The sequence below is a fragment of the Nerophis lumbriciformis genome, linkage group LG02 (assembly GCF_033978685.3).
Source record: "Nerophis lumbriciformis linkage group LG02, RoL_Nlum_v2.1, whole genome shotgun sequence".
NCBI classification, from domain to species: domain Eukaryota; kingdom Metazoa; phylum Chordata; class Actinopteri; order Syngnathiformes; family Syngnathidae; genus Nerophis; species Nerophis lumbriciformis.
In genome coordinates, this window is record NC_084549.2 from 68,389,373 (window position 1) to 68,417,274 (window position 27,902).

At 44.1% G+C, this 27,902-nt stretch overlaps 1 protein-coding gene across 1 annotated transcript; it reads right to left on the minus strand.

The window, feature by feature from the left end:
• Nucleotides 1-27,852, minus strand: LOC133610960 (melanopsin-A-like). Its single transcript, XM_061967766.1, has 10 exons — nt 27,693-27,852; nt 12,981-13,114; nt 9,238-9,441; nt 8,998-9,169; nt 6,463-6,639; nt 6,283-6,390; nt 5,968-6,157; nt 5,739-5,903; nt 355-405; nt 1-287 (listed from the first exon to the last, which is right to left on the minus strand). The coding sequence occupies exons 1-10, from the start codon at nt 27,827-27,829 to the stop codon at nt 123-125; spliced, it is 1,503 nt and encodes a 500-aa protein (XP_061823750.1). The 5' UTR covers nt 27,830-27,852; the 3' UTR covers nt 1-122.
• Between the last annotated feature and the right edge of the window lie 50 nt (nt 27,853-27,902).

Genomic DNA, 27,902 nt, shown 5'->3' on the forward strand with positions numbered 1-27,902 from the left:
TACACAGCATACTTACTGAAGTGTACTGATGCAAGTATTGCTTTTGAGACACACTATTTGTGTTTCAGATGATTCTGATTGGACGTGGGCTCGTCACATGCAAACAGGAAAGAGGCGTGTCTCTAACCCGACCCCGCCCCCGTGCTGCTGTAGGTGGCCTTGGCGCGGACGGAGCGTGAGCTGCTTCGGCCAATGGGAAGGAAGGGGCTGGACTCGGCGGTGATGACGATGCTCGGGATGCGACCCAGCGCGCTTCTGGTCACATGACCTTGTGCCGAGTCAGCATTCTGTCAGAGAGGACAGGTTTGGACGTTCAGAAGACAAACGGTGTCCGATTCGAGTCTTGGTACTCACGTTAGGAATGGGGCCGACTCCGATGGTGGAGATGTCCGTGTCGAAGGACGTCTGTAGGAAGACAAAGAGGATGCTGATGAGTGGTTGGAAGCGGAGCCGTGTACAGAGAGACTCTGGACCAATCAGAGAGACGCTAGACAACTCGGTTTGAGAGTTGGTCCCAAACATGGCGCCCTGTAGTCACATGAGAGGCTTTTGACCAATCAGAGAGACTCTGGATAACTTTGGTTTGAGAGTTGGTCCCAAACATGGCGCCCCGTAGTCACGTGAGGGTCTTTTGACTAATCAGAGAGACTCTGGATAACCCGGTTTGAGAGTTGGTCCCAAACATGGTGCCCTGTAGTCATGTGAGGGTCTTTTGACCAATCAGAGAGACTCTGGATAACTTTGGTTTGAGAGTTGGTCCCAAACATGGCGCCCTGTAGTCATGTGGGGTTCTTTGGACCAATCAGAAAGTCAGGACAACTCGGTTTCAGATTTGGTCCCAAACATGGCGTTCTGTAGCCAGGTGAGGGTCTTTTGACCAATCAGAGAGCTCTGGATAAGCCTGTTTGAGAATTGGTCCCAAACGTGGCGCTCTGTAGTCATGTGAGGGGCTTTTGACCAATCAGAGAGTTGGGACATTTCGGTTTTAGACTTGGTCCCAAATATGGCGCCCTGTAGTCACGTGAGGGGTTTTTGACCAATCAAAGAGACTCTGGACAACTCGTTTCAGAGTTGGTCCCAAACATGGCGCCCTATAGTCACGTGAGGGACTTTGGACCAATCAGAGAGTCGGGACAACTCGATTTCAGAGTTGGTCCGAAACATGGCGTCCTGTAGTCACGTGAGGGGATATTGACCAATCAGAAACTCAGGACAACTCGGTTTCAGACTTGGTCCCAGACATGGCGTTCTGTATTCAAGTGAGGGTCTTTTGACCAATGAGAGAGACTCTGGACAACTCAGTTTCAGAGTTAGTCCCAAACATGGCGCCCTGTAGTCACGTGAGGTGCTTTTGACCAATCAGAGAGACTCTGGACAACTTGTTTTCAGAGTTGGTCCCAAACATGACGCCCTGTAGTTACATGAGGGGCTTTTGACCAATCAGTGAGACTCTGGATAACTTTGGTTTGAGAGTTGGTCCCAAACATGGCGCCCTGTAGTCATGTGGGGTTCTTTGGGCCAATCAGAAGGTCAGAACAACTCGGTTTCAGAGTTGGTCCCAAATATCGGGCCCTGTAGTCATGTGAGGTTCTTTTGACCAATCAACAACAACTCGGTTTCACAATTGGTCCCAAACATGGCGTTTTGTAGCCACGTGAGGGTCTTTTGACCAGTCAGAGAGACTCTGGACAACTCAGTTTGAGAATTGGTCCCAAACATGGCGCCCTGTAGTCACGGGAGGGGATATTGACCAATCAGAAACTCGGGACAACTTGGTTTTAGAGTTGTCCCCAAACATGGCGCCCTGTAGTCACGTGAGGGGCTTTTGACCAATCAGAGAGACTCTGGACAACTCGGTTTCAGAGTTGGTCCCAAACATGGCACCCTGTAGTCACGTGAGGGGCTTTTCACCAATCAGAGAGACGCTGGACAACTCGGATTGAGAGTTGGTCCCAAACATGGCACCCTGTAGTCACATGAGGGGCTTTTGACCAATCGGAGGGACTCTGGATAACTTTGGTTTGAGAGTTGGTCCCAAACATGGCACCCTGTAGTCATGTGAGGTTCTTTGGACCAATCAGAAAGTCAGGACAACTCGGTTTCACAATTGGTCCCAAACATGGCGCCCTGTAGTCATGTGAGGTGCTTTTGACCAATGAGAGAGACTCTGGACAACTCGGTTTCAGAGTTGGTCCCAAACATGGTGCCCCGAAGTCATGTGAGGGTCTTTTGACTAATCAGAGAGACTCTGGACAACCCGGTTTGAGAGTTGGTCCCAAACATGGCACCCTGTAGTCACGTGAGGGGCTTTTCACCAATCAGAGAGACGCTGGACAACTCGGATTGAGAGTTGGTCCCAAACATGGCACCCTGTAGTCACATGAGGGGCTTTTGACCAATCGGAGGGACTCTGGATAACTTTGGTTTGAGAGTTGGTCCCAAACATGGCGCCCTGTAGTCACGTGAGGGGCTTTTCACCAATCAGAGAGACGCTGGACAACTCGGTTTGAGAGTTGGTCCCAAACATGGCACCCTGTAGTCACATGAGGGTCTTTTGACCAATCGGAGGAACTCTGGATAACTTTGGTTTGAGAGTTGGTCCCAAACATGGCGCCCTGTAGTCATGTGAGGTTCTTTGGACCAATCAGAAAGTCAGGACAACTCGGTTTCACAATTGGTCCCAAACATGGCGTTCTGTAGCCACGTGAGGGGCTTTTGACCAATCAGAGAGACTCTGGACATTTCGGTTTGAGAGTTGGTCCCAAACATGACGCCCTGTAGTCACGTGAGGGTTTTTTGACCAATCAGAGAGACTCTGGACAACTCTGTTTCAGAGTTAGTCCCAAACATGGCGCTCTGTAGTCACATGAGGGGCTTTTGACCAATCGGAGGGACTCTGGATAATTTTGGTTTGAGAGTTGGTCCCAAACATGGCGCCCTGTAGTCATGTGAGGTTCTTTGGACCAATCAGAAAGTCAGGACAACTCGGTTTCACAATTGGTCCCAAACATGGCGTTCTGTAGCCACGTGAGGGGCTTTTGACCAATCAGAGAGACTCTGGACATTTCGGTTTGAGAGTTGGTCCCAAACATGACGCCCTGTAGTCACGTGAGGGGTTTTTCACCAATCAGAGAGACGCTGGACAACTCGGATTGAGAGTTGGTCCCAAACATGGCACCCTGTAGTCACATGAGGGGCTTTTGACCAATCGGAGGGACTCTGGATAACTTTGGTTTGAGAGTTGGTCCCAAACATGGCACCCTGTAGTCACATGAGGGGCTTTGACCAATCGGAGGGACTCTGGATAACTTTGGTTTGAGAGTTGGTCCCAAACATGGGGCCCTGTAGTCACGTGAGGGGCTTTTCACCAATCAGAGAGACGCTGGACAACTCGGTTTGAGAGTTGGTCCCAAACATGGCACCCTGTAGTCACATGAGGGTCTTTTGACCAATCGGAGGAACTCTGGATAACTTTGGTTTGAGAGTTGGTCCCAAACATGGCGCCCTGTAGTCATGTGAGGTTCTTTGGACCAATCAGAAAGTCAGGACAACTCGGTTTCACAATTGGTCCCAAACATGGCGTTCTGTAGCCACGTGAGGGGCTTTTGACCAATCAGAGAGACTCTGGACATTTCGGTTTGAGAGTTGGTCCCAAACATGACGCCCTGTAGTCACGTGAGGGTTTTTTGACCAATCAGAGAGACTCTGGACAACTCTGTTTCAGAGTTAGTCCCAAACATGGCGCTCTGTAGTCACATGAGGGGCTTTTGACCAATCGGAGGGACTCTGGATAACTTTGGTTTGAGAGTTGGTCCCAAACATGGCGCCCTGTAGTCATGTGAGGCTCTTTGGACCAATCAGAAAGTCAGGACAACTCGGTTTCACAATTGGTCCCAAACATGGATGTTCTGTAGCCACGTGAGGGGCTTTTGACCAATCAGAGAGACTCTGGACAACTCGGTTTGAGAGTTGGTCCCAAACATGACGCCCTGTAGTCACGCGAGGGGTTTTTGACCAATCAGAGAGACTCTGGACAACTCGGTTTCAGAGTTAGTCCCAAACATGACGCCCTGTAGTCACGTGAGGTGCTTTTGACCAATGAGAGAGACTCTGGACAACTCGGTTTCAGAGTTAGTCCCAAACATGGCGCCCTGTAGTCACGTGAGGGGCTTTTGACCAATCGGAGGAACTCTGGATAACTTTGGTTTGAGAGTTGGTCCCAAACATGGCGCCCTGTAGTCATGTGAGGTTCTTTGGACCAATCAGAAAGTCAGGACAACTCGGTTTCACAATTGGTCCCAAACATGGCGTTCTGTAGCCACGTGAGGGGCTTTTGACCAATCAGAGAGACTCTGGACATTTCGGTTTGAGAGTTGGTCCCAAACATGACGCCCTGTAGTCACGTGAGGGTTTTTTGACCAATCAGAGAGACTCTGGACAACTCTGTTTCAGAGTTAGTCCCAAACATGGCGCTCTGTAGTCACATGAGGGGCTTTTGACCAATCGGAGGGACTCTGGATAACTTTGGTTTGAGAGTTGGTCCCAAACATGGCGCCCTGTAGTCATGTGAGGCTCTTTGGACCAATCAGAAAGTCAGGACAACTCGGTTTCACAATTGGTCCCAAACATGGATGTTCTGTAGCCACGTGAGGGGCTTTTGACCAATCAGAGAGACTCTGGACAACTCGGTTTGAGAGTTGGTCCCAAACATGACGCCCTGTAGTCACGCGAGGGGTTTTTGACCAATCAGAGAGACTCTGGACAACTCGGTTTCAGAGTTAGTCCCAAACATGACGCCCTGTAGTCACGTGAGGTGCTTTTGACCAATGAGAGAGACTCTGGACAACTCGGTTTCAGAGTTAGTCCCAAACATGGCGCCCTGTAGTCACGTGAGGGGCTTTTGACCAATCGGAGGAACTCTGGATAACTTTGGTTTGAGAGTTGGTCCCAAACATGGCGCCCTGTAGTCATGTGAGGTTCTTTGGACCAATCAGAAAGTCAGGACAACTCGGTTTCACAATTGGTCCCAAACATGGCGTTCTGTAGCCACGTGAGGGGCTTTTGACCAATCAGAGAGACTCTGGACATTTCGGTTTGAGAGTTGGTCCCAAACATGACGCCCTGTAGTCACGTGAGGGTTTTTTGACCAATCAGAGAGACTCTGGACAACTCTGTTTCAGAGTTAGTCCTAAACATGGCGCTCTGTAGTCACATGAGGGGCTTTTGACCAATCGGAGGGACTCTGGATAACTTTGGTTTGAGAGTTGGTCCCAAACATGGCGCCCTGTAGTCATGTGAGGCTCTTTGGACCAATCAGAAAGTCAGGACAACTCGGTTTCACAATTGGTCCCAAACATGGATGTTCTGTAGCCACGTGAGGGGCTTTTGACCAATCAGAGAGACTCTGGACAACTCGGTTTGAGAGTTGGTCCCAAACATGACGCCCTGTAGTCACGCGAGGGGTTTTTGACCAATCAGAGAGACTCTGGACAACTCGGTTTCAGAGTTAGTCCCAAACATGACGCCCTGTAGTCACGTGAGGTGCTTTTGACCAATGAGAGAGACTCTGGACAACTCGGTTTCAGAGTTAGTCCCAAACATGGCGCCCTGTAGTCACGTGAGGGGCTTTTGACTACTAAACGCGCCATGTTTGGGACCAACTCTAAAACCAGGTTGTATCGACTCTCTCTATAGAGAGAGGGAAGGGTTCCTGACGATGAAGATGTTTGTGCGCTGACCTTGTCAAAGATTCCCGAGTCGTGACTTTTCATCTTGCTCTTGAAGCTGGAAGAAGGTTTGAATTCTGTAAAGTCTTCCGTGTCCCTGCTGATGTCACAGGACACTTGGCGGCTGGCGGGCCGAGAGCCCAGACTGGGCAGGTCGGCCTCGGTGTCCGTCAGCCCCTGCCGTTCCGGGAGACAAAGAGCATTTCAAAATAAAAGCCGTCGCCCGTCAAGGCCAACTCACCGATTCGCTGTCGGAGACGGACGAGAGGCGACTCTTGCTGCGGCGGTGGAACTGGCCGCTGATGTCGGACGACTGGCTGGTGACGGTGGAGCGCCGTGTGGACATGAAGCTGCTGCTGGCAGAGCGCATGTCGTGAGGACGCACGCACAGCAGGACGCCGAGACACGGGATGTACTTCGCCAACGCCACCCTGGGGAAGGACAGCTGTGATTTCATCGACTTAGCGGGTATTAGCGCCGCAGATCCGCTACGGTCCAGTTAGCATTCAGGTCGAGCTTAGCGGGGGCTCTAATGGAAACGAGGAAGCGGAGCTACCTGTACTTGGGATGCGTGATGGCGTAGATGATGGGGTTGTGGATGGCGGAGGCCTTGGCGATGACGGCGGGCACCGAGTTCATGTAGGGCGTCAGCATGTCGGCGTACCTGCACACCGCAGACCACCACAATGTATCCCGCCTGCGACATGGCGCATGCCTTCCACCGTGAGAGCTTTACCCGGCGAAGGCGGTGAGGGCGACGGCGGAGTACGGCGACCACGAGACCACGTAGAGCAGGATGACGATCAGCGCGATCTTGGCCATCTTCCACTCGTTCTGCAGCCGCTGGAACGTCTTCGCTGAGTCCCGCGTCGACACGTGATGCCGCACGCTGCCGTTCATCTTGCCCACCGCCCTGACACACACACACACACACACACACACACACACACACACACACACACACACACACATTCCTAAAAATCCTTGCTTAACAACTTTTTTTTACAATAATGCAACTTATTTTCTAAGAACAATTATGACTTTTTCCAATATACAGTATTTGACTTTTAATCCTGTAAAATGGAATACTTAAAAAAAAAAAAAAATTATCATTTTTTCTTAAAACCTTTTTTTCTAACAATATTTCTGCACAGTTCTTGTTAGATAATTTTTTTCTCACACTATTGTATTGTTTTACAAGAAAAACAATTTTTTTTCACATTATATTTGACATGAATGCCATAATTTTGTGTCGTAAATTTTTACCCAAAAAATATTCCGACATAATTCTTGTACAATGACAACTTTTTCCCCATAATATGAACAACTTTTATATATATATATATATATATATATATATATATATATATATATATATATATATATATTTATATATATATATATATATATATATATATATATATATATACATATATTATATTTCTAAAATAAAATAAAAATAAATTAGTACAGTAAAAAACAAATATATATAATATATATATATTTGTATTTATTTAGTATTTTTATATTTTAATATATATATAATACCTGCGATGAGGTGGCGACTTGTCCAGGGTGTACCCCGCCTTCCGCCCGATTGTAGCTGAGATAGGCTCCAGCGTCCCCCGTGACCCCAAAAGGGAATAAGCGGTAGAAAATGGATGGATAATATATATATAATATACATATATACATATATATATATATATATATATATATTATTTTTATATATTATATATATATATATATATATATATATATATATATATATATATATATATATATATAGGCTCCAGCGCCCCCCGCGACCCCAAAGGGAATAAGCGGTAGAAAATGTATGGATGGATATATATATATATCCCACAATATTTGATTTTAATCTTGTAAAATTACATAATATTGTCTTGTAAAATAATTTTTTGCCCAGAATATTCCTAAACATTCTTGCTGGACAACTTATTTTTCACAATAATGTAATTAATTTTCTAAAAAAAAAAAATACTTTTTCCAATATACAGTATTTGACATTAATCCTGTAAAATGGCATACTTAAAAAAATAAAAATAAAAAAACGTTTTACCTGTAAAATGGCATACTTAAAAAAATAAAAAATAAAAAAACGTTTTTTTCTTAAAACTATTTTTTCCAACAATATTTTTGCACAACTCTTGTAAAATATACAATATTGCACTTTTCGAAAATATATAGTTTTTTCACAATATATTTGACACGAAAGGCATAATTTTTTCTTGTAAATTTTTATTTTTATTTTTTAAGTATTCCGACATAATTTTTGTACAAAACACCTGAGACGGACAGGAAGTGAAGTGGCACATGGGGGAGACAGACAGGAAGTGAAGTGGCACGTTGTAGAGACAGACAGGAAGTGAAGTGGAGACAGACAGGAAGTGAAGTGGCACGTCATGGAGACAGACAGGAAGTGAAGTGGCACGTCGTGGAGACAGACAGGAAGTGAAGTGGAGACAGACAGAAAGTAAAGTGGCACAACGTGGAGACAGACAGGAAGTGAAGAGGCACGTCGTAGAGACAAACAGGAAGTGAAGTGGTACGTCGTGGAAACGGACAGGAAGTGAAGAGGCATGTCATGGAGACAGACAGGAAGTGAAATGGGGACAGACAGGAAGTGAAGAGGCACGTCGTAGAGACAGACAGGAAGTGAAGTGGCACAACGTGGAGACAGACAGGAAGTAAAGTGGCACAACGTAGAGACAGACAGGAAGTGAAGAGGCACGTCGTAGAGACAAACAGGAAGTGAAGTGGTACGTCGTGGAAACGGACAGGAAGTGAAGTGGCACGTCGTGGAGACAGACAGGAAGTGAATGGCACGTCGTGGAGACAGACAGGAAGTGAAGTGGAGACAGACAGGAAGTGAAGTGGCACAACGTGGAGACAGACAGGAAGTGAAGTGGAGACAGACAGGAAGTGAAGTGGCACAACGTGGAGACAGACAGGAAGTGAAGTGGAGACAGACAGGAAGTGAAGTGGAGACAGACAGGAAGTGAAGTGGCACAACGTGGAGACAGACAGGAAGTGAAGTGGAGACAGACAGGAAGTGAAGTGGCACAACGTGGAGACAGACAGGAAGTGAAGTGGAGACAGACAGGAAGTGAAGTGGAGACAGACAGGAAGTGAAGTGGAGACAGACAGGAAGTGAAGTGGCGACAGACAGGAAGTGAAGTGGCACATGGTGGAGACAGACAGGAAGTGAAGTGGAGACAGACAGGAAGTGAAGTGACAGACAGGAACTGACCGGTTGGTAGAGCGTATGGTTCTGAAGATGAAGACGTAGCAGTAGATGATGACGAGGAGCGGCAGGAAGAAGACGAAGATGAAGAGCAGCATGGTGTACGCTCGCACAGACGCTGTGAAGGTCATGTAGTCCCAGGTGCACGACGTCAGCAGACCCTCAGGCACGTACGCACCTGCACACACACTCCTTTAGTCACACTAACACGTGTGTGTGTGTGTGTGTGTGTGTGTGTGTCCTCACTCCAGCCAAAGAAGGGCGGCAGGCTCCACCCCAGCGAGTACGTCCACGCCGCCGCCAGGATGATCAGCGCCCGCTTGCGCGACATCACGCCGATGGAGGTCAGAGGTCGTGTGATGACGAAGTAGCGGTCCACTGCGATCACCGTCAGAGTGATCATGGAGCAGATGCCAAACAGAGCGCCGCAGAAGGCGTACAGCTCGCACGCTGACACACACACACACACACACACACACACACACACACACACACACACACACACACACACACAGACAGTTGAAAAAGTTATTATTGTGTACATTTTATAGTTGTGTGATCATCACACAAGTTAAGTGATAATAAAAAACACCATTTATTAAAGAATTATCTTAAAATGATGATGACAGTACAACACTCCTTTTTTTACTACAGCACTTTTTTTTTTAAATACAACACTCCTTTTTTACTACAGCACTTTTTTAAAAATACAACACTCCTTTTTTACTACAACACTTTTTAAAAAATACAGCACTCCTTTTTTACAACAGCACTCCTTTTTTAGTGCAGCTCTTTTTTTTTACTACATCACTCCTTTTCTTGGTATAGCACTCCTTTTTATTACTACAGCACTTTTTTTAGTACATCACTTTTTTAAATACAACTCATTTTTTTGGTACAGCACTCCTTTTTTTAATAAAGTACTATTTTTGTTACAGTACTTGTTTATTTATTACAGCATTTCTTTCCCCCCTTTTTTTTACTACAACACTTTTTCATAAATACAGCACTCCTTTTTTAGTACAACGCTCCTTTTTTACTACATCACTCCTTTTTTTGGTACAGCACCTCTTTTTTTACTACAGCACTTTTAGTACAGTATTTTTTTATTCATTACAGCACTCCTTTTTTGATACAGCACTTTTTCCACCCCTTTTTTTAACTAGCATTTTTTTTAGCACAGTACTTTTTTATTTATTACAGCACTCCATTTTTTACTTCAACACTCCTTTTTTTGTACATAACTCTTTTTTTTTTTATTACAGCACTCCTTTTTTTTTTTTTTTTTTCTACAACACTCCTTTTTTAGTACAGTACTTTTTTATTTATTACAACACTCCTTTTTCTAGTCCAGCACTCTTTTTTTTTTTACTACAACACTCCTTTATTACTACTACGGAACTCCTATTTTTTGTGCAGAACTCCTCTTTTTTTGGAACAGCACGCCTTTTTTTTACAACAACACTATTTTTAGTACAGTACTTTTTTTATTTAGTACAGCACTCCTTTTTCTAGTACAGCACACCTTTTTTTTTTACTATAACGCACCTTTTTTAGTACAGTACTTTTGTTTTTACAACAGCACTCCTTTTCTTCTACAGCACTCCTTTTTTTTACTAAAAAATTAATTTTTTTGGAACAGCACTCCTTTTTTTACTACACCACTCCATTTTTTGGTACAGCCCTCTTTTTTTTTTTTACTACAACACTATTTTTAGTACAGCACTTTTTTTTTAGTACAGCACTTTTTTATTTATTACAGCACTCCTTTTTCTAGTCCAGCACTCCTTTTTTTTTTTTACTACAACACTCCTTTATTACTACACACTCCTTTTTTAGTACAGTACTTTTTTTTTTTTTACTACAGCACTCCTTTTCTTTCTACAGAACTCCTATTTTTTGTGCAGAACTCCTCTTTTTTTGGTACAGCACTCCTTTTTTTTTACTACAACACTATTTTTAGTACAGCACTTTTTTTTTAGTACAGTACTTTTTTTATTTAGTACAGCACTCCTTTTTCTAGTACAGCACACCTTTTTTCTTTTACTACAACACTTTTTACTATAACGCTCCTTTTTTAGTACAGTACTTTTGTTTTTACTACAGCACTCATTTTCTTCTACAGCACTCCTTTTTTTTACTACAAAATTATTTTTTTTGGAACAGCACTCCTTTATTTACTACAACACTCCATTTTTTACTACAGCTTGCCCTTTTTACTACAACACTCCTTTTTTTTTTTACTACAACACTCCTTTTTTTACTACAACACTCCATTTTTTTACTACAACACTCCTTTTTTTTACTACAACACTCCATTTTTTTACTACAACACTCCTTTTTTTTTTACAACAACACTCCTTTTTTTTACTACAACACTCCTTTTTTTTACTACAACACTCCATTTTTGGTACACCACTCATTTTTTACTACATAGCACTCCTTTTTAGTACAGTACTTTTTTTATTACTACAGCATTTTTTTTACTACAGCACTTTTATGTAGTACAGCACTTTTCTTTTCTTTTTTGTTTTGTCCAAAGTGTGTCCATTTGCAGTATATTATTGGTAAAAATCTAACGAAAAATCATGTAAAAATGTAAAAAAAAAAAAATAGGAGAATTTTTTTTTCTTTATGAAATGAGAAACATTTATGTGTTGATTACTCTTCAGTGCTTCAGCGTGTGTGTTAACAACATGGTTGTTAATGTTTTTGAAAGCGTGCATGTTGACAGTTAAGCTTGCCATTGCGGTGTTTTTTTGATCATCAAGACATTGTTATTTTGATCATCAAGACATTGTTAATCATTCATATTAATACACTTAGTTACCTATAACACCATTTTTAGTATATGTAAAGTCTTCTTGTCACATTTTTTTTTTACAAAATAAAATATCAAAATGGCCCCTATGTGCTTTGACTTTTCAGTGTGTGGTCCTTTGCGTAAAAAGTTTGGAGGCTGTAAAGAGTCGACAGCATGAAGAAAATGAGTGTTTTGTGGAGTGTTGGTGGGAAACAAAGGCGTGAAGGTCGAGTGTGAGGAAGAGGAGGAAGACTTACTTCTTCCTTTCAGGGTTTTTCTTCACACATTGATTTTTCATCACAGCCACTTTATTAGGTACACCACAGCCTTCCTGATTCGATTCAGAATCAATTCTCCATTCAAAACGATTCTCACGGTGTGTTACTTGGTATGATTATCTTAATGTGACGTTTTGAAATCAGGTTAGAAAAGATCTTTCTGGTTGAATGGAGATGGCCTAAAAACATCTTTTTTTAAATGATTCCTGTAAAAAAAATTAAAAAAATTATTATACACTTAATTTTTGTAATAATTTTTTTTATAGATTTTTGACAATTATGAATCAATTAAAAATCTGCGTGAAAAGGAATTGCAATTCTTGTTGCATGGAGTTGGCCTAAGAAACATCTTATTAAAAATTATTTCTATAAAACAAATACTGTACATACAGTATATATATATATATATATATATATATATATATATATATATATATATATATATATATATATAATATTTTTTTTTTTTAATAATTTTTTTGTAAATAAACTTTTGAAAATTATGACTCAAGTTAGAATCTGGATGATTATCGCATTTCAAAAGTGCATCGATTTTTCTGTGCACTCCTAATCTGCACCATCACAGAGATGCTGTTTAGCAACACACAATTTTAAGGTCAATTCTGCCTTATGTAACCAATAAAACATGTATCCTGAAATACTACTGTACTTTTAAATGTACTATTAGTATTATTACTCTTAGTATTATTACTTTTATTAGTATTTTTACTTGTAAAACCTTTTGTCTTGTTGTGTTTGGTTTATTTGTAGAACAATCTATAATGACACTAAAACAAGCCGAGGGCTGCAAATGATGCCGAAGGCCAGTCGTGTGTGTGTGTGTGTGTGTGTGTGTGTGTGTGTGTGTGTGTGTGTGTGTGTGTGTGTGTGTGTGTGTGTGTGTGTACCTTTCTCCCCAAAGATCCACTTCTTGTGCATGCTGCTGATGAAGAAGATGGGTGACTGAGTGACACACATCAGCAGGTCAGTGACGGCCAAGTTGATGATGAACATGTTGGCGGGTGTTCGCAGGCTGCGGCTCCTACACACACACACACACACACACACACATGCGCACACGCAGACACACACACACACATGCGCACACGCAGACACACACATACAAACACACGCGCACACACACATCTGTTAAGTGCTCCAATCAATAAGACGCTCAATCAAAGCGCCTTCAGAGGATTCTGGGAAAATGTCAGCGGAGCAGAATGATGGAAGATGGATGGAAGATGGATGGAAGACCAATGGAAGACGGGTGGAAGATGGATGGAAGATGGATGGAAGACGGGTGGAAGATGGATGGAAGATGGATGGCAGACGGGTGGAAGATGGATGGAAAATGAATGGAAGATGGATAGAAGATGGATGGCAGACGGGTGGAAGATGGATAGAAAATGAATGGAAGATGGATGGAAGACAGATGGAAGATGGATGGAAGATGGATGGAAGATGGATGAAAGATGGATGGCAGATGGATGGCAGATGGGTGGAAGATGAGTGAAAGATGGATGGAAAATGAATGGAAGATTTATGGAAGATAGATGGAAGATTTATGGAAGATGGATGGAAGACAGATGGAAGACGGGTGGAAGATGGATGGAAGACGGATGGAAGATGGATGGAAGACAGATGGAAGATGGGTGGAAGATGGATGGAAGATGAGTGAAAGATGGATGGAAGATGGATGGAAGGTGGGTGGAAGATGGATGGAAGATGGATGGAAGACGGGTGGAAGATGGATACAAAATGGCTGAAAGATGGATGGAAGATGGATGGAAGATTTATAGAAGATGGATGGAAGATGAGTGAAAGATGGATGAAAGGTGGATGGAAGGTGGATGGAAGATGGATGAAGACGAATGGAAGACGGGTGGGAGATGGATGGAAGATGGATGAAAGATGAATGGAAGATTTGTGGAAAATAGATGGAAGATGGATGGAAGACGGATGGAAGATGGATGAAAGGTGGATGAAAGATGGATGGCAGACGGGTGGAAGATGAGTGAAAGATGGATGGAAAATGAATGGAAGATTTATGGAAGATGGATGGAAGATGGATGGAAGACAGATGGAAGACGGGTGGAAGATGGATGGAAGATGAGTGAAAGATGGATGGAAGATGGATGGAAGGTGGGTGGAAGATGGATGGAAGGTGGATGGCAGACGGGTGGAAGATGGATGGAAAATGAATGGAAGATGGATGGAAGATGGATGGAAGATGGATGGAAGATGGATGGAAGATGGATGGCAGACGGGTGGAAGATGGATGGAAAATGAATGGAAGATGGATGGAAGACAGATGGAAGATGATGGAAGATGGATGGCAGATGGGTGGAAGATGAGTGAAAGATGGATGGAAAATGAATGGAAGATTTATGGAAGATAGATGGAAGATGGATGGAAGATGGATGGAAGACAGATGGAAGACGGGTGGAAGATGGATGGAAGACGGATGGAAGATGGATGGAAGATGGATGGAAGATGAGTGAAAGATGGATGGAAGGTGTGTGGAAGATGGATGGAAGATGGGTGAAGATGGATGGAAGACGGGTGGAAGATGGATACAAAATGGCTGAAAGATGGATGGAAGATTTATGGAAGATGGATGGAAGATGAGTGAAAGATGGATGAAAGGTGGATGGAAGGTGGATGGAAGATGGATGAAGACGGATGGAAGACGGGTGGAAGATGGATGGAAGATGGATGAAAGATGAATGGAAGATTTGTGGGAAATAGATGGAAGATGGATGGAAGACGGATGGAAGATGGATGAAAGGTGGATGAAAGATGGATGGCAGACGGGTGGAAGATGAGTGAAAGATGGATGGAAAATGAATGGAAGATTTATGGAAGATGGATGGAAGATGGATGGAAGATGGATGGAAGACAGATGGAAGACGGGTGGAAGATGGATGGAAGATGAGTGAAAGATGGATGGAAGATGGATGGAAGGTGGGTGGAAGATGGATGGAAGATGGATGGAAGGTGGGTGGAAGATGGATGGAAGGTGGATGGCAGACGGGTGGAAGATGGATGGAAAATGAATGGAAGATGGATGGAAGACAGATGGAAGATGGATGGAAGATGGATGGAAGATGGATGGCAGATGGGTGGAAGATGAGTGAAAGATGGATGGAAAATGAATGGAAGATTTATGGAAGATAGATGGAAGATGGATGGAAGATGGATGGAAGACGGGTGGAAGATGGATACAAAATGGCTGAAAGATGGATGGAAGATTTATGGAAGATGGATGGAAGATGAGTGAAAGATGGATGAAAGGTGGATGGAAGGTGGATGGAAGATGGATGAAGACGGATGGAAGACGGGTGGAAGATGGATGGAAGATGGATGAAAGATGAATGGAAGATTTGTGGAAAATAGATGGAAGATGGATGGAAGACGGATGGAAGATGGATGAAAGGTGGATGAAAGATGGATGGCAGACGGGTAGAAGATGAGTGAAAGATGGATGGAAAATGAATGGAAGATTTATGGAAGATGGATGGAAGATGGATGGAAGACAGATGGAAGACGGGTGGAAGATGGATGGAAGATGAGTGAAAGATGGATGGAAGATGGATGGAAGGTGGGTGGAAGATGGATGGAAGGTGGATGGCAGACGGGTGGAAGATGGATGGAAGATGGATGGAAGATGGATGGAAGATGGATGGAAGATGGATGGCAGACGGGTGGAAGATGGATGGAAAATGAATGGAAGATGGATGGAAGACAGATGGAAGATGATGGAAGATGGATGGCAGATGGGTGGAAGATGAGTGAAAGATGGATGGAAAATGAATGGAAGATTTATGGAAGATAGATGGAAGATGGATGGAAGATGGATGGAAGACAGATGGAAGACGGGTGGAAGATGGATGGAAGACGGATGGAAGATGGATGGAAGATGGATGGAAGATGAGTGAAAGATGGATGGAAGGTGGGTGGAAGATGGATGGAAGATGGGTGAAGATGGATGGAAGACGGGTGGAAGATGGATACAAAATGGCTGAAAGATGGATGGAAGATTTATGGAAGATGGATGGAAGATGAGTGAAAGATGGATGAAAGGTGGATGGAAGGTGGATGGAAGATGGATGAAGACGGATGGAAGACGGGTGGAAGATGGATGGAAGATTTATGGAAGATGGATGGAAGATGAGTGAAAGATGGATGAAAGGTGGATGGAAGGTGGATGGAAGATGGATGAAGACGGATGGAAGATGGATGAAAGATGAATGGAAGATTTGTGGGAAATAGATGGAAGATGGATGGAAGACGGATGGAAGATGGATGAAAGGTGGATGAAAGATGGATGGCAGACGGGTGGAAGATGAGTGAAAGATGGATGGAAAATGAATGGAAGATTTATGGAAGATGGATGGAAGATGGATGGAAGATGGATGGAAGACAGATGGAAGACGGGTGGAAGATGGATGGAAGATGAGTGAAAGATGGATGGAAGATGGATGGAAGGTGGGTGGAAGATGGATGGAAGATGGATGGAAGGTGGGTGGAAGATGGATGGAAGGTGGATGGCAGACGGGTGGAAGATGGATGGAAAATGAATGGAAGATGGATGGAAGACAGATGGAAGATGGATGGAAGATGGATGGAAGATGGATGGCAGATGGGTGGAAGATGAGTGAAAGATGGATGGAAAATGAATGGAAGATTTATGGAAGATAGATGGAAGATGGATGGAAGATGGATGGAAGACGGGTGGAAGATGGATACAAAATGGCTGAAAGATGGATGGAAGATTTATGGAAGATGGATGGAAGATGAGTGAAAGATGGATGAAAGGTGGATGGAAGGTGGATGGAAGATGGATGAAGACGGATGGAAGACGGGTGGAAGATGGATGGAAGATGGATGAAAGATGAATGGAAGATTTGTGGAAAATAGATGGAAGATGGACGGAAGACGGATGGAAGATGGATGAAAGGTGGATGAAAGATGGATGGCAGACGGGTGGAAGATGAGTGAAAGATGGATGGAAAATGAATGGAAGATTTATGGAAGATGGATGGAAGATGGATGGAAGACAGATGGAAGACGGGTGGAAGATGGATGGAAGATGAGTGAAAGATGGATGGAAGATGGATGGAAGGTGGGTGGAAGATGGATGGAAGGTGGATGGCAGACGGGTGGAAGATGGATGGAAAATGAATGGAAGATGGATGGAAGACAGATGGAAGATGGATGGAAGATGGATGGAAAATGGATGGAAGATGGATGGCAGATGGGTGGAAGATAAGTGAAAGATGGATGGAAAATGAATGGAAGATTTATGGAAGATAGATGGAAGATGGATGGAAGATGGATGGAAGATGGATGGAAGACAGATGGAAGACGGGTGGAAGATGGATGGAAGACGGATGGAAGATGGATGGAAGATGGATGGAAGATGAGTGAAAGATGGATGGAAGATGGATGGAAGGTGGGTGGAAGATGGATGGAAGATGGATGAAGATGGATGGAAGATGGATGGAAGGTGGGTGGAAGATGGATGGAAGGTGGATGGCAGACGGGTGGAAGATGGATGGAAAATGAATGGAAGATGGATGGAAGACAGATGGAAGATGGATGGAAGATGGATGGAAGATGGATGGCAGATGGATGGCAGATGGGTGGAAGATGAGTGGAAGATGGATGGAAAATGAATGGAAGATTTATGGAAGATAGATGGAAGATGGATGGAAGATGGATGGAAGATGGATGGAAGATGGATGGAAGACGGGTGGAAGATGGATGGAAGATGAGTGAAAGATGGATGGAAGATGGATGGAAGGTGGGTGGAAGATGGATGGAAGGTGGATGGCAGACGGGTGGAAGATGGATGGAAAATGAATGGAAGATGGATGGAAGACAGATGGAAGATGGATGGAAGATGGATGGCAGATGGGTGGAAGATGAGTGAAAGATGGATGGAAAATGAATGGAAGATTTATGGAAGATAGATGGAAGATGGATGGAAGATGGATGGAAGACGGGTGGAAGATGGATACAAAATGGCTGAAAGATGGATGGAAGATTTATGGAAGATGGATGGAAGATGAGTGAAAGATGGATGAAAGGTGGATGGAAGGTGGATGGAAGATGGATGAAGACGGATGGAAGACGGGTGGAAGATGGATGGAAGATGGATGAAAGATGAATGGAAGATTTGTGGAAAATAGATGGAAGATGGATGGAAGACGGATGGAAGATGGATGAAAGGTGGATGAAAGATGGATGGCAGACGGGTGGAAGATGAGTGAAAGATGGATGGAAAATGAATGGAAGATTTATGGAAGATGGATGGAAGATGGATGGAAGACAGATGGAAGACGGGTGGAAGATGGATGGAAGATGAGTGAAAGATGGATGGAAGATGGATGGAAGGTGGGTGGAAGATGGATGGAAGGTGGATGGCAGACGGGTGGAAGATGGATGGAAGATGAATGGAAGATGGATGGAAGATGGATGGAAGATGGATGGAAGATGGATGGAAGATGGATGGCAGACGGGTGGAAGATGGATGGAAAATGAATGGAAGATGGATGGAAGACAGATGGAAGATGATGGAAGATGGATGGCAGATGGGTGGAAGATGAGTGAAAGATGGATGGAAAATGAATGGAAGATTTATGGAAGATAGATGGAAGATGGATGGAAGATGGATGGAAGACAGATGGAAGACGGGTGGAAGATGGATGGAAGACGGATGGAAGATGGATGGAAGATGGATGGAAGATGAGTGAAAGATGGATGGAAGGTGGGTGGAAGATGGATGGAAGATGGGTGAAGATGGATGGAAGACGGGTGGAAGATGGATACAAAATGGCTGAAAGATGGATGGAAGATTTATGGAAGATGGATGGAAGATGAGTGAAAGATGGATGAAAGGTGGATGGAAGGTGGATGGAAGATGGATGAAGACGGATGGAAGACGGGTGGAAGATGGATGGAAGATTTATGGAAGATGGATGGAAGATGAGTGAAAGATGGATGAAAGGTGGATGGAAGGTGGATGGAAGATGGATGAAGACGGATGGAAGATGGATGAAAGATGAATGGAAGATTTGTGGGAAATAGATGGAAGATGGATGGAAGACGGATGGAAGATGGATGAAAGGTGGATGAAAGATGGATGGCAGACGGGTGGAAGATGAGTGAAAGATGGATGGAAAATGAATGGAAGATTTATGGAAGATGGATGGAAGATGGATGGAAGATGGATGGAAGACAGATGGAAGACGGGTGGAAGATGGATGGAAGATGAGTGAAAGATGGATGGAAGATGGATGGAAGGTGGGTGGAAGATGGATGGAAGATGGATGGAAGGTGGGTGGAAGATGGATGGAAGGTGGATGGCAGACGGGTGGAAGATGGATGGAAAATGAATGGAAGATGGATGGAAGACAGATGGAAGATGGATGGAAGATGGATGGAAGATGGATGGCAGATGGGTGGAAGATGAGTGAAAGATGGATGGAAAATGAATGGAAGATTTATGGAAGATAGATGGAAGATGGATGGAAGATGGATGGAAGACGGGTGGAAGATGGATACAAAATGGCTGAAAGATGGATGGAAGATTTATGGAAGATGGATGGAAGATGAGTGAAAGATGGATGAAAGGTGGATGGAAGATGGATGGAAGATGGATGAAGACGGATGGAAGACGGGTGGAAGATGGATGGAAGATGGATGAAAGATGAATGGAAGATTTGTGGAAAATAGATGGAAGATGGATGGAAGACGGATGGAAGATGGATGAAAGGTGGATGAAAGATGGATGGCAGACGGGTAGAAGATGAGTGAAAGATGGATGGAAAATGAATGGAAGATTTATGGAAGATGGATGGAAGATGGATGGAAGACAGATGGAAGACGGGTGGAAGATGGATGGAAGATGAGTGAAAGATGGATGGAAGATGGATGGAAGGTGGGTGGAAGATGGATGGAAGGTGGATGGCAGACGGGTGGAAGATGGATGGAAGATGAATGGAAGATGGATGGAAGATGGATGGAAGATGGATGGAAGATGGATGGAAGATGGATGGCAGACGGGTGGAAGATGGATGGAAAATGAATGGAAGATGGATGGAAGACAGATGGAAGATGATGGAAGATGGATGGCAGATGGGTGGAAGATGAGTGAAAGATGGATGGAAAATGAATGGAAGATTTATGGAAGATAGATGGAAGATGGATGGAAGATGGATGGAAGACAGATGGAAGACGGGTGGAAGATGGATGGAAGACGGATGGAAGATGGATGGAAGATGGATGGAAGATGAGTGAAAGATGGATGGAAGGTGGGTGGAAGATGGATGGAAGATGGGTGAAGATGGATGGAAGACGGGTGGAAGATGGATACAAAATGGCTGAAAGATGGATGGAAGATTTATGGAAGATGGATGGAAGATGAGTGAAAGATGGATGAAAGGTGGATGGAAGGTGGATGGAAGATGGATGAAGACGGATGGAAGACGGGTGGAAGATGGATGGAAGATTTATGGAAGATGGATGGAAGATGAGTGAAAGATGGATGAAAGGTGGATGGAAGGTGGATGGAAGATGGATGAAGACGGATGGAAGATGGATGAAAGATGAATGGAAGATTTGTGGGAAATAGATGGAAGATGGATGGAAGACGGATGGAAGATGGATGAAAGGTGGATGAAAGATGGATGGCAGACGGGTGGAAGATGAGTGAAAGATGGATGGAAAATGAATGGAAGATTTATGGAAGATGGATGGAAGATGGATGGAAGATGGATGGAAGACAGATGGAAGACGGGTGGAAGATGGATGGAAGATGAGTGAAAGATGGATGGAAGATGGATGGAAGGTGGGTGGAAGATGGATGGAAGATGGATGGAAGGTGGATGGCAGACGGGTGGAAGATGGATGGAAAATGAATGGAAGATGGATGGAAGACAGATGGAAGATGGATGGAAGATGGATGGAAGATGGATGGCAGATGGGTGGAAGATGAGTGAAAGATGGATGGAAAATGAATGGAAGATTTATGGAAGATAGATGGAAGATGGATGGAAGGTGGGTGGAAGATGGATGGAAGATGGATGGAAGGTGGATGGCAGACGGGTGGAAGATGGATGGAAAATGAATGGAAGATGGATGGAAGACAGATGGAAGATGGATGGAAGATGGATGGAAGATGGATGGCAGATGGGTGGAAGATGAGTGAAAGATGGATGGAAAATGAATGGAAGATTTATGGAAGATAGATGGAAGATGGATGGAAGATGGATGGAAGACGGGTGGAAGATGGATACAAAATGGCTGAAAGATGGATGGAAGATTTATGGAAGATGGATGGAAGATGAGTGAAAGATGGATGAAAGGTGGATGGAAGGTGGATGGAAGATGGATGAAGACGGATGGAAGACGGGTGGAAGATGGATGGAAGATGGATGAAAGATGAATGGAAGATTTGTGGAAAATAGATGGAAGATGGACGGAAGACGGATGGAAGATGGATGAAAGGTGGATGAAAGATGGATGGCAGACGGGTGGAAGATGAGTGAAAGATGGATGGAAAATGAATGGAAGATTTATGGAAGATGGATGGAAGATGGATGGAAGACAGATGGAAGACGGGTGGAAGATGGATGGAAGATGAGTGAAAGATGGATGGAAGATGGATGGAAGGTGGGTGGAAGATGGATGGAAGGTGGATGGCAGACGGGTGGAAGATGGATGGAAAATGAATGGAAGATGGATGGAAGACAGATGGAAGATGGATGGAAGATGGATGGAAAATGGATGGAAGATGGATGGCAGATGGGTGGAAGATGAGTGAAAGATGGATGGAAAATGAATGGAAGATTTATGGAAGATAGATGGAAGATGGATGGAAGATTGATGGAAGATGGATGGAAGACAGATGGAAGACGGGTGGAAGATGGATGGAAGACGGATGGAAGATGGATGGAAGATGGATGGAAGATGAGTGAAAGATGGATGGAAGATGGATGGAAGGTGGGTGGAAGATGGATGGAAGATGGATGAAGATGGATGGAAGATGGATGGAAGGTGGGTGGAAGATGGATGGAAGGTGGATGGCAGACGGGTGGAAGATGGATGGAAAATGAATGGAAGATGGATGGAAGACAGATGGAAGATGGATGGAAGATGGATGGAAGATGGATGGCAGATGGATGGCAGATGGGTGGAAGATGAGTGGAAGATGGATGGAAAATGAATGGAAGATTTATGGAAGATAGATGGAAGATGGATGGAAGATGGATGGAAGATGGATGGAAGATGGATGGAAGACGGGTGGAAGATGGATGGAAGATGAGTGAAAGATGGATGGAAGATGGATGGAAGGTGGGTGGAAGATGGATGGAAGGTGGATGGCAGACGGGTGGAAGATGGATGGAAAATGAATGGAAGATGGATGGAAGACAGATGGAAGATGGATGGAAGATGGATGGCAGATGGGTGGAAGATGAGTGAAAGATGGATGGAAAATGAATGGAAGATTTATGGAAGATAGATGGAAGATGGATGGAAGATGGATGGAAGACGGGTGGAAGATGGATACAAAATGGCTGAAAGATGGATGGAAGATTTATGGAAGATGGATGGAAGATGAGTGAAAGATGGATGAAAGGTGGATGGAAGGTGGATGGAAGATGGATGAAGACGGATGGAAGACGGGTGGAAGATGGATGGAAGATGGATGAAAGATGAATGGAAGATTTGTGGAAAATAGATGGAAGATGGATGGAAGACGGATGGAAGATGGATGAAAGGTGGATGAAAGATGGATGGCAGACGGGTGGAAGATGAGTGAAAGATGGATGGAAAATGAATGGAAGATTTATGGAAGATGGATGGAAGATGGATGGAAGACAGATGGAAGACGGGTGGAAGATGGATGGAAGATGAGTGAAAGATGGATGGAAGATGGATGGAAGGTGGGTGGAAGATGGATGGAAGGTGGATGGCAGACGGGTGGAAGATGGATGGAAGATGAATGGAAGATGGATGGAAGATGGATGGAAGATGGATGGAAGATGGATGGAAGATGGATGGCAGACGGGTGGAAGATGGATGGAAAATGAATGGAAGATGGATGGAAGACAGATGGAAGATGATGGAAGATGGATGGCAGATGGGTGGAAGATGAGTGAAAGATGGATGGAAAATGAATGGAAGATTTATGGAAGATAGATGGAAGATGGATGGAAGATGGATGGAAGACAGATGGAAGACGGGTGGAAGATGGATGGAAGACGGATGGAAGATGGATGGAAGATGGATGGAAGATGAGTGAAAGATGGATGGAAGGTGGGTGGAAGATGGATGGAAGATGGGTGAAGATGGATGGAAGACGGGTGGAAGATGGATACAAAATGGCTGAAAGATGGATGGAAGATTTATGGAAGATGGATGGAAGATGAGTGAAAGATGGATGAAAGGTGGATGGAAGGTGGATGGAAGATGGATGAAGACGGATGGAAGACGGGTGGAAGATGGATGGAAGATTTATGGAAGATGGATGGAAGATGAGTGAAAGATGGATGAAAGGTGGATGGAAGGTGGATGGAAGATGGATGAAGACGGATGGAAGATGGATGAAAGATGAATGGAAGATTTGTGGGAAATAGATGGAAGATGGATGGAAGACGGATGGAAGATGGATGAAAGGTGGATGAAAGATGGATGGCAGACGGGTGGAAGATGAGTGAAAGATGGATGGAAAATGAATGGAAGATTTATGGAAGATGGATGGAAGATGGATGGAAGATGGATGGAAGACAGATGGAAGACGGGTGGAAGATGGATGGAAGATGAGTGAAAGATGGATGGAAGATGGATGGAAGGTGGGTGGAAGATGGATGGAAGATGGATGGAAGGTGGGTGGAAGATGGATGGAAGGTGGATGGCAGACGGGTGGAAGATGGATGGAAAATGAATGGAAGATGGATGGAAGACAGATGGAAGATGGATGGAAGATGGATGGAAGATGGATGGCAGATGGGTGGAAGATGAGTGAAAGATGGATGGAAAATGAATGGAAGATTTATGGAAGATAGATGGAAGATGGATGGAAGATGGATGGAAGACGGGTGGAAGATGGATACAAAATGGCTGAAAGATGGATGGAAGATTTATGGAAGATGGATGGAAGATGAGTGAAAGATGGATGAAAGGTGGATGGAAGGTGGATGGAAGATGGATGAAGACGGATGGAAGACGGGTGGAAGATGGATGGAAGATGGATGAAAGATGAATGGAAGATTTGTGGAAAATAGATGGAAGATGGATGGAAGACGGATGGAAGATGGATGAAAGGTGGATGAAAGATGGATGGCAGACGGGTGGAAGATGAGTGAAAGATGGATGGAAAATGAATGGAAGATTTATGGAAGATGGATGGAAGATGGATGGAAGACAGATGGAAGACGGGTGGAAGATGGATGGAAGATGAGTGAAAGATGGATGGAAGATGGATGGAAGGTGGGTGGAAGATGGATGGAAGGTGGATGGCAGACGGGTGGAAGATGGATGGAAGATGAATGGAAGATGGATGGAAGATGGATGGAAGATGGATGGAAGATGGATGGAAGATGGATGGCAGACGGGTGGAAGATGGATGGAAAATGGATGGAAGATGGATGGAAGGTGGGTGGAAGATGGATGGAAGGTGGATGGCAGACGGGTGGAAGATGGATGGAAAATGAATGGAAGATGGATGGAAGACAGATGGAAGATGGATGGAAGATGGATGGAAAATGGATGGAAGATGGATGGCAGATGGGTGGAAGATGAGTGAAAGATGGATGGAAAATGAATGGAAGATTTATGGAAGATAGATGGAAGATGGATGGAAGATGGATGGAAGATGGATGGAAGACAGATGGAAGACGGGTGGAAGATGGATGGAAGACGGATGGAAGATGGATGGAAGATGGATGGAAGATGAGTGAAAGATGGATGGAAGATGGATGGAAGGTGGGTGGAAGATGGATGGAAGATGGATGAAGATGGATGGAAGATGGATGGAAGGTGGGTGGAAGATGGATGGAAGGTGGATGGCAGACGGGTGGAAGATGGATGGAAAATGAATGGAAGATGGATGGAAGACAGATGGAAGATGGATGGAAGATGGATGGAAGATGGATGGCAGATGGATGGCAGATGGGTGGAAGATGAGTGGAAGATGGATGGAAAATGAATGGAAGATTTATGGAAGATAGATGGAAGATGGATGGAAGATGGATGGAAGATGGATGGAAGATGGATGGAAGACGGGTGGAAGATGGATGGAAGATGAGTGAAAGATGGATGGAAGATGGATGGAAGGTGGGTGGAAGATGGATGGAAGGTGGATGGCAGACGGGTGGAAGATGGATGGAAAATGAATGGAAGATGGATGGAAGACAGATGGAAGATGGATGGAAGATGGATGGAAAATGGATGGAAGATGGATGGCAGATGGGTGGAAGATGTGTGAAAGATGGATGGAAAATGAATGGAAGATTTATGGAAGATAGATGGAAGATGGATGGAAGATGGATGGAAGATGGATGGAAGACAGATGGAAGACGGGTGGAAGATGGATGGAAGACGGATGGAAGATGGATGGAAGATGGATGGAAGATGAGTGAAAGATGGATGGAAGATGGATGGAAGGTGGGTGGAAGATGGATGGAAGATGGATGAAGATGGATGGAAGACGGGTGGAAGATGGATACAAAATGGCTGAAAGATGGATGAAAGATTTATGGAAGATGGATGGAAGATGAGTGAAAGATGGATGAAAGGTGGATGGAAGATGGATGGAAGATGGATGGAAGGTGGGTGGAAGATGGATGGAAGGTGGATGGCAGACGGGTGGAAGATGGATGGAAAATGAATGGAAGATGGATGGAAGACAGATGGAAGATGGATGGAAGATGGATGGAAAATGGATGGAAGATGGATGGCAGATGGGTGGAAGATGTGTGAAAGATGGATGGAAAATGAATGGAAGATTTATGGAAGATAGATGGAAGATGGATGGAAGATGGATGGAAGATGGATGGAAGACAGATGGAAGACGGGTGGAAGATGGATGGAAGACGGATGGAAGATGGATGGAAGATGGATGGAAGATGAGTGAAAGATGGATGGAAGATGGATGGAAGGTGGGTGGAAGATGGATGGAAGATGGATGAAGACGGATGGAAGATGGATGGAAGATGGATGGAAGATGAGTGAAAGATGGATGGAAGATGGATGGAAGACGGGTGGAAGATGGATACAAAATGGCTGAAAGATGGATGAAAGATTTATGGAAGATGGATGGAAGATGAGTGAAAGATGGATGAAAGGTGGATGGAAGGTGGATGGAAGATGGATGAAGACGGATGGAAGACGGGTGGAAGATGGATGGAAGATGGATGAAAGATGAATGGAAGATTTGTGGAAAATAGATGGAAGATGGATGAAAGATGGATGGCAGACGGGTGGAAGATAAGTGAAAGATGGATGGAAAATGAATGGAAGATTTATGTAAGATGGATGGAAGATGGATGGAAGATGGATGGAAGATGGATGGAAGACAGATGGAAGACGGGTGGAAGATGGATGGAAGACGGGTGGAAGATGGATGAAGACGGATGGAAGACAGGTGGAAGATAGATGGAAGATGGATGGAAGATGGATGGAAGATGGATGAAGATGGATGGAAGACGGATAAAAAAAATGGCTAAAAGATGGATGGGAGATGGATGAAAGATGGATGGCAGACGGGTGGAAGATGAGTGAAGGATGGATGAAGACGGCTGGAAGATGGATGGAAGATGGATGGAAGATGGATGGAAGATGGATGAAAGATGGATGAACGGTGGATGGAAGATGGATGGCACACGGGTGGAAGATGAGTGAAAGATGGATGAAAGATGGATGGAAGATGGATGAAGACGGATGGAAGACGCTTTAATTAGTAGTTTTCTTAGCTCTTTATAGCGTACTTTCTGTTTCTAGCTTCTTGTCTCCTCCTTCATGAGCGATGTTCCTTTTGTGCAGCTCATCATAGATTGTTGTTTTTTGTCATCAGATCCGTGTAGAATTTTGCTGTTGCCTTTTTCTTCCCTCGGGAGGGATTTTACGTTTGTTGTTTTACGCCCTGTGCTACGTTTCCTTTTTTACTCAAGTGTAGAGTTTGTAGCCATTTGTTTAATCACTCTGTCTAAAGAGAGCTCTATTTTAGACCAGTTGACCTGCCGCTTCTCTGCCCCCCTAATATTACTACTATTTACTCTAATACTACTACTACTAACACTATTACTACTACTACTACTAATAATAATAACACTATTACTCTACTACGCTAATTCTACTACTAGTCTAGTACTACTACTAATCTATTACTACTACAACTACTACATTTTTTGTTACTACAACCAGACTATTACTACTACTCTAATACTACTATAACTTTAGTACTACTACAACTCAAATATTACTACTATAATTCTAGTACTACTACTACTAGTCTAGCACTACTTAGTATCCGGTGTACACATTGAAGTGTACTAACAATGTACAACAATATGTAGACAAGTTGTGAGCATGTCTGGGCGTGTACCCACTTGCTGAAGGCGTAGATGACCAGGACGTTTCCCAGCATGCCTGTGATGCCGATGACCAGGATGACGGAGCCGATGGTGTAGTGGGCGTGGTCAGGGACGTCCACCGTGGGGAAGGGCTGAGGAGGTTTGGGCGCCATCGCCGCCTGGATGACAAGATGGAGGATTGCACGATTTTGAGAGCACTTAAAGCTTAACGTGATCAAGCCATTA

What these genes read in the sequence shown, in the direction of transcription:
- LOC133610960 (XM_061967766.1), bottom strand. Translation starts at nt 27,829, where the DNA reads ATGGCGCCCAAACCTCCTCAGCCCTTCCCCACGGTGGACGTCCCTGAC. An exon ending in GCCGCCCTTCTTTGGCTGGA is followed by an intron (nt 9,170 to 9,237) that starts GTGAGGACACAC and finishes GTGTGTGTGCAG; the next exon opens with GTGCGTACGTGCCTGAGGGT. An exon ending in GCCCTCACCGCCTTCGCCGG is followed by an intron (nt 6,391 to 6,462) that starts GTAAAGCTCTCA and finishes TGCGGTGTGCAG; the next exon opens with GTACGCCGACATGCTGACGC.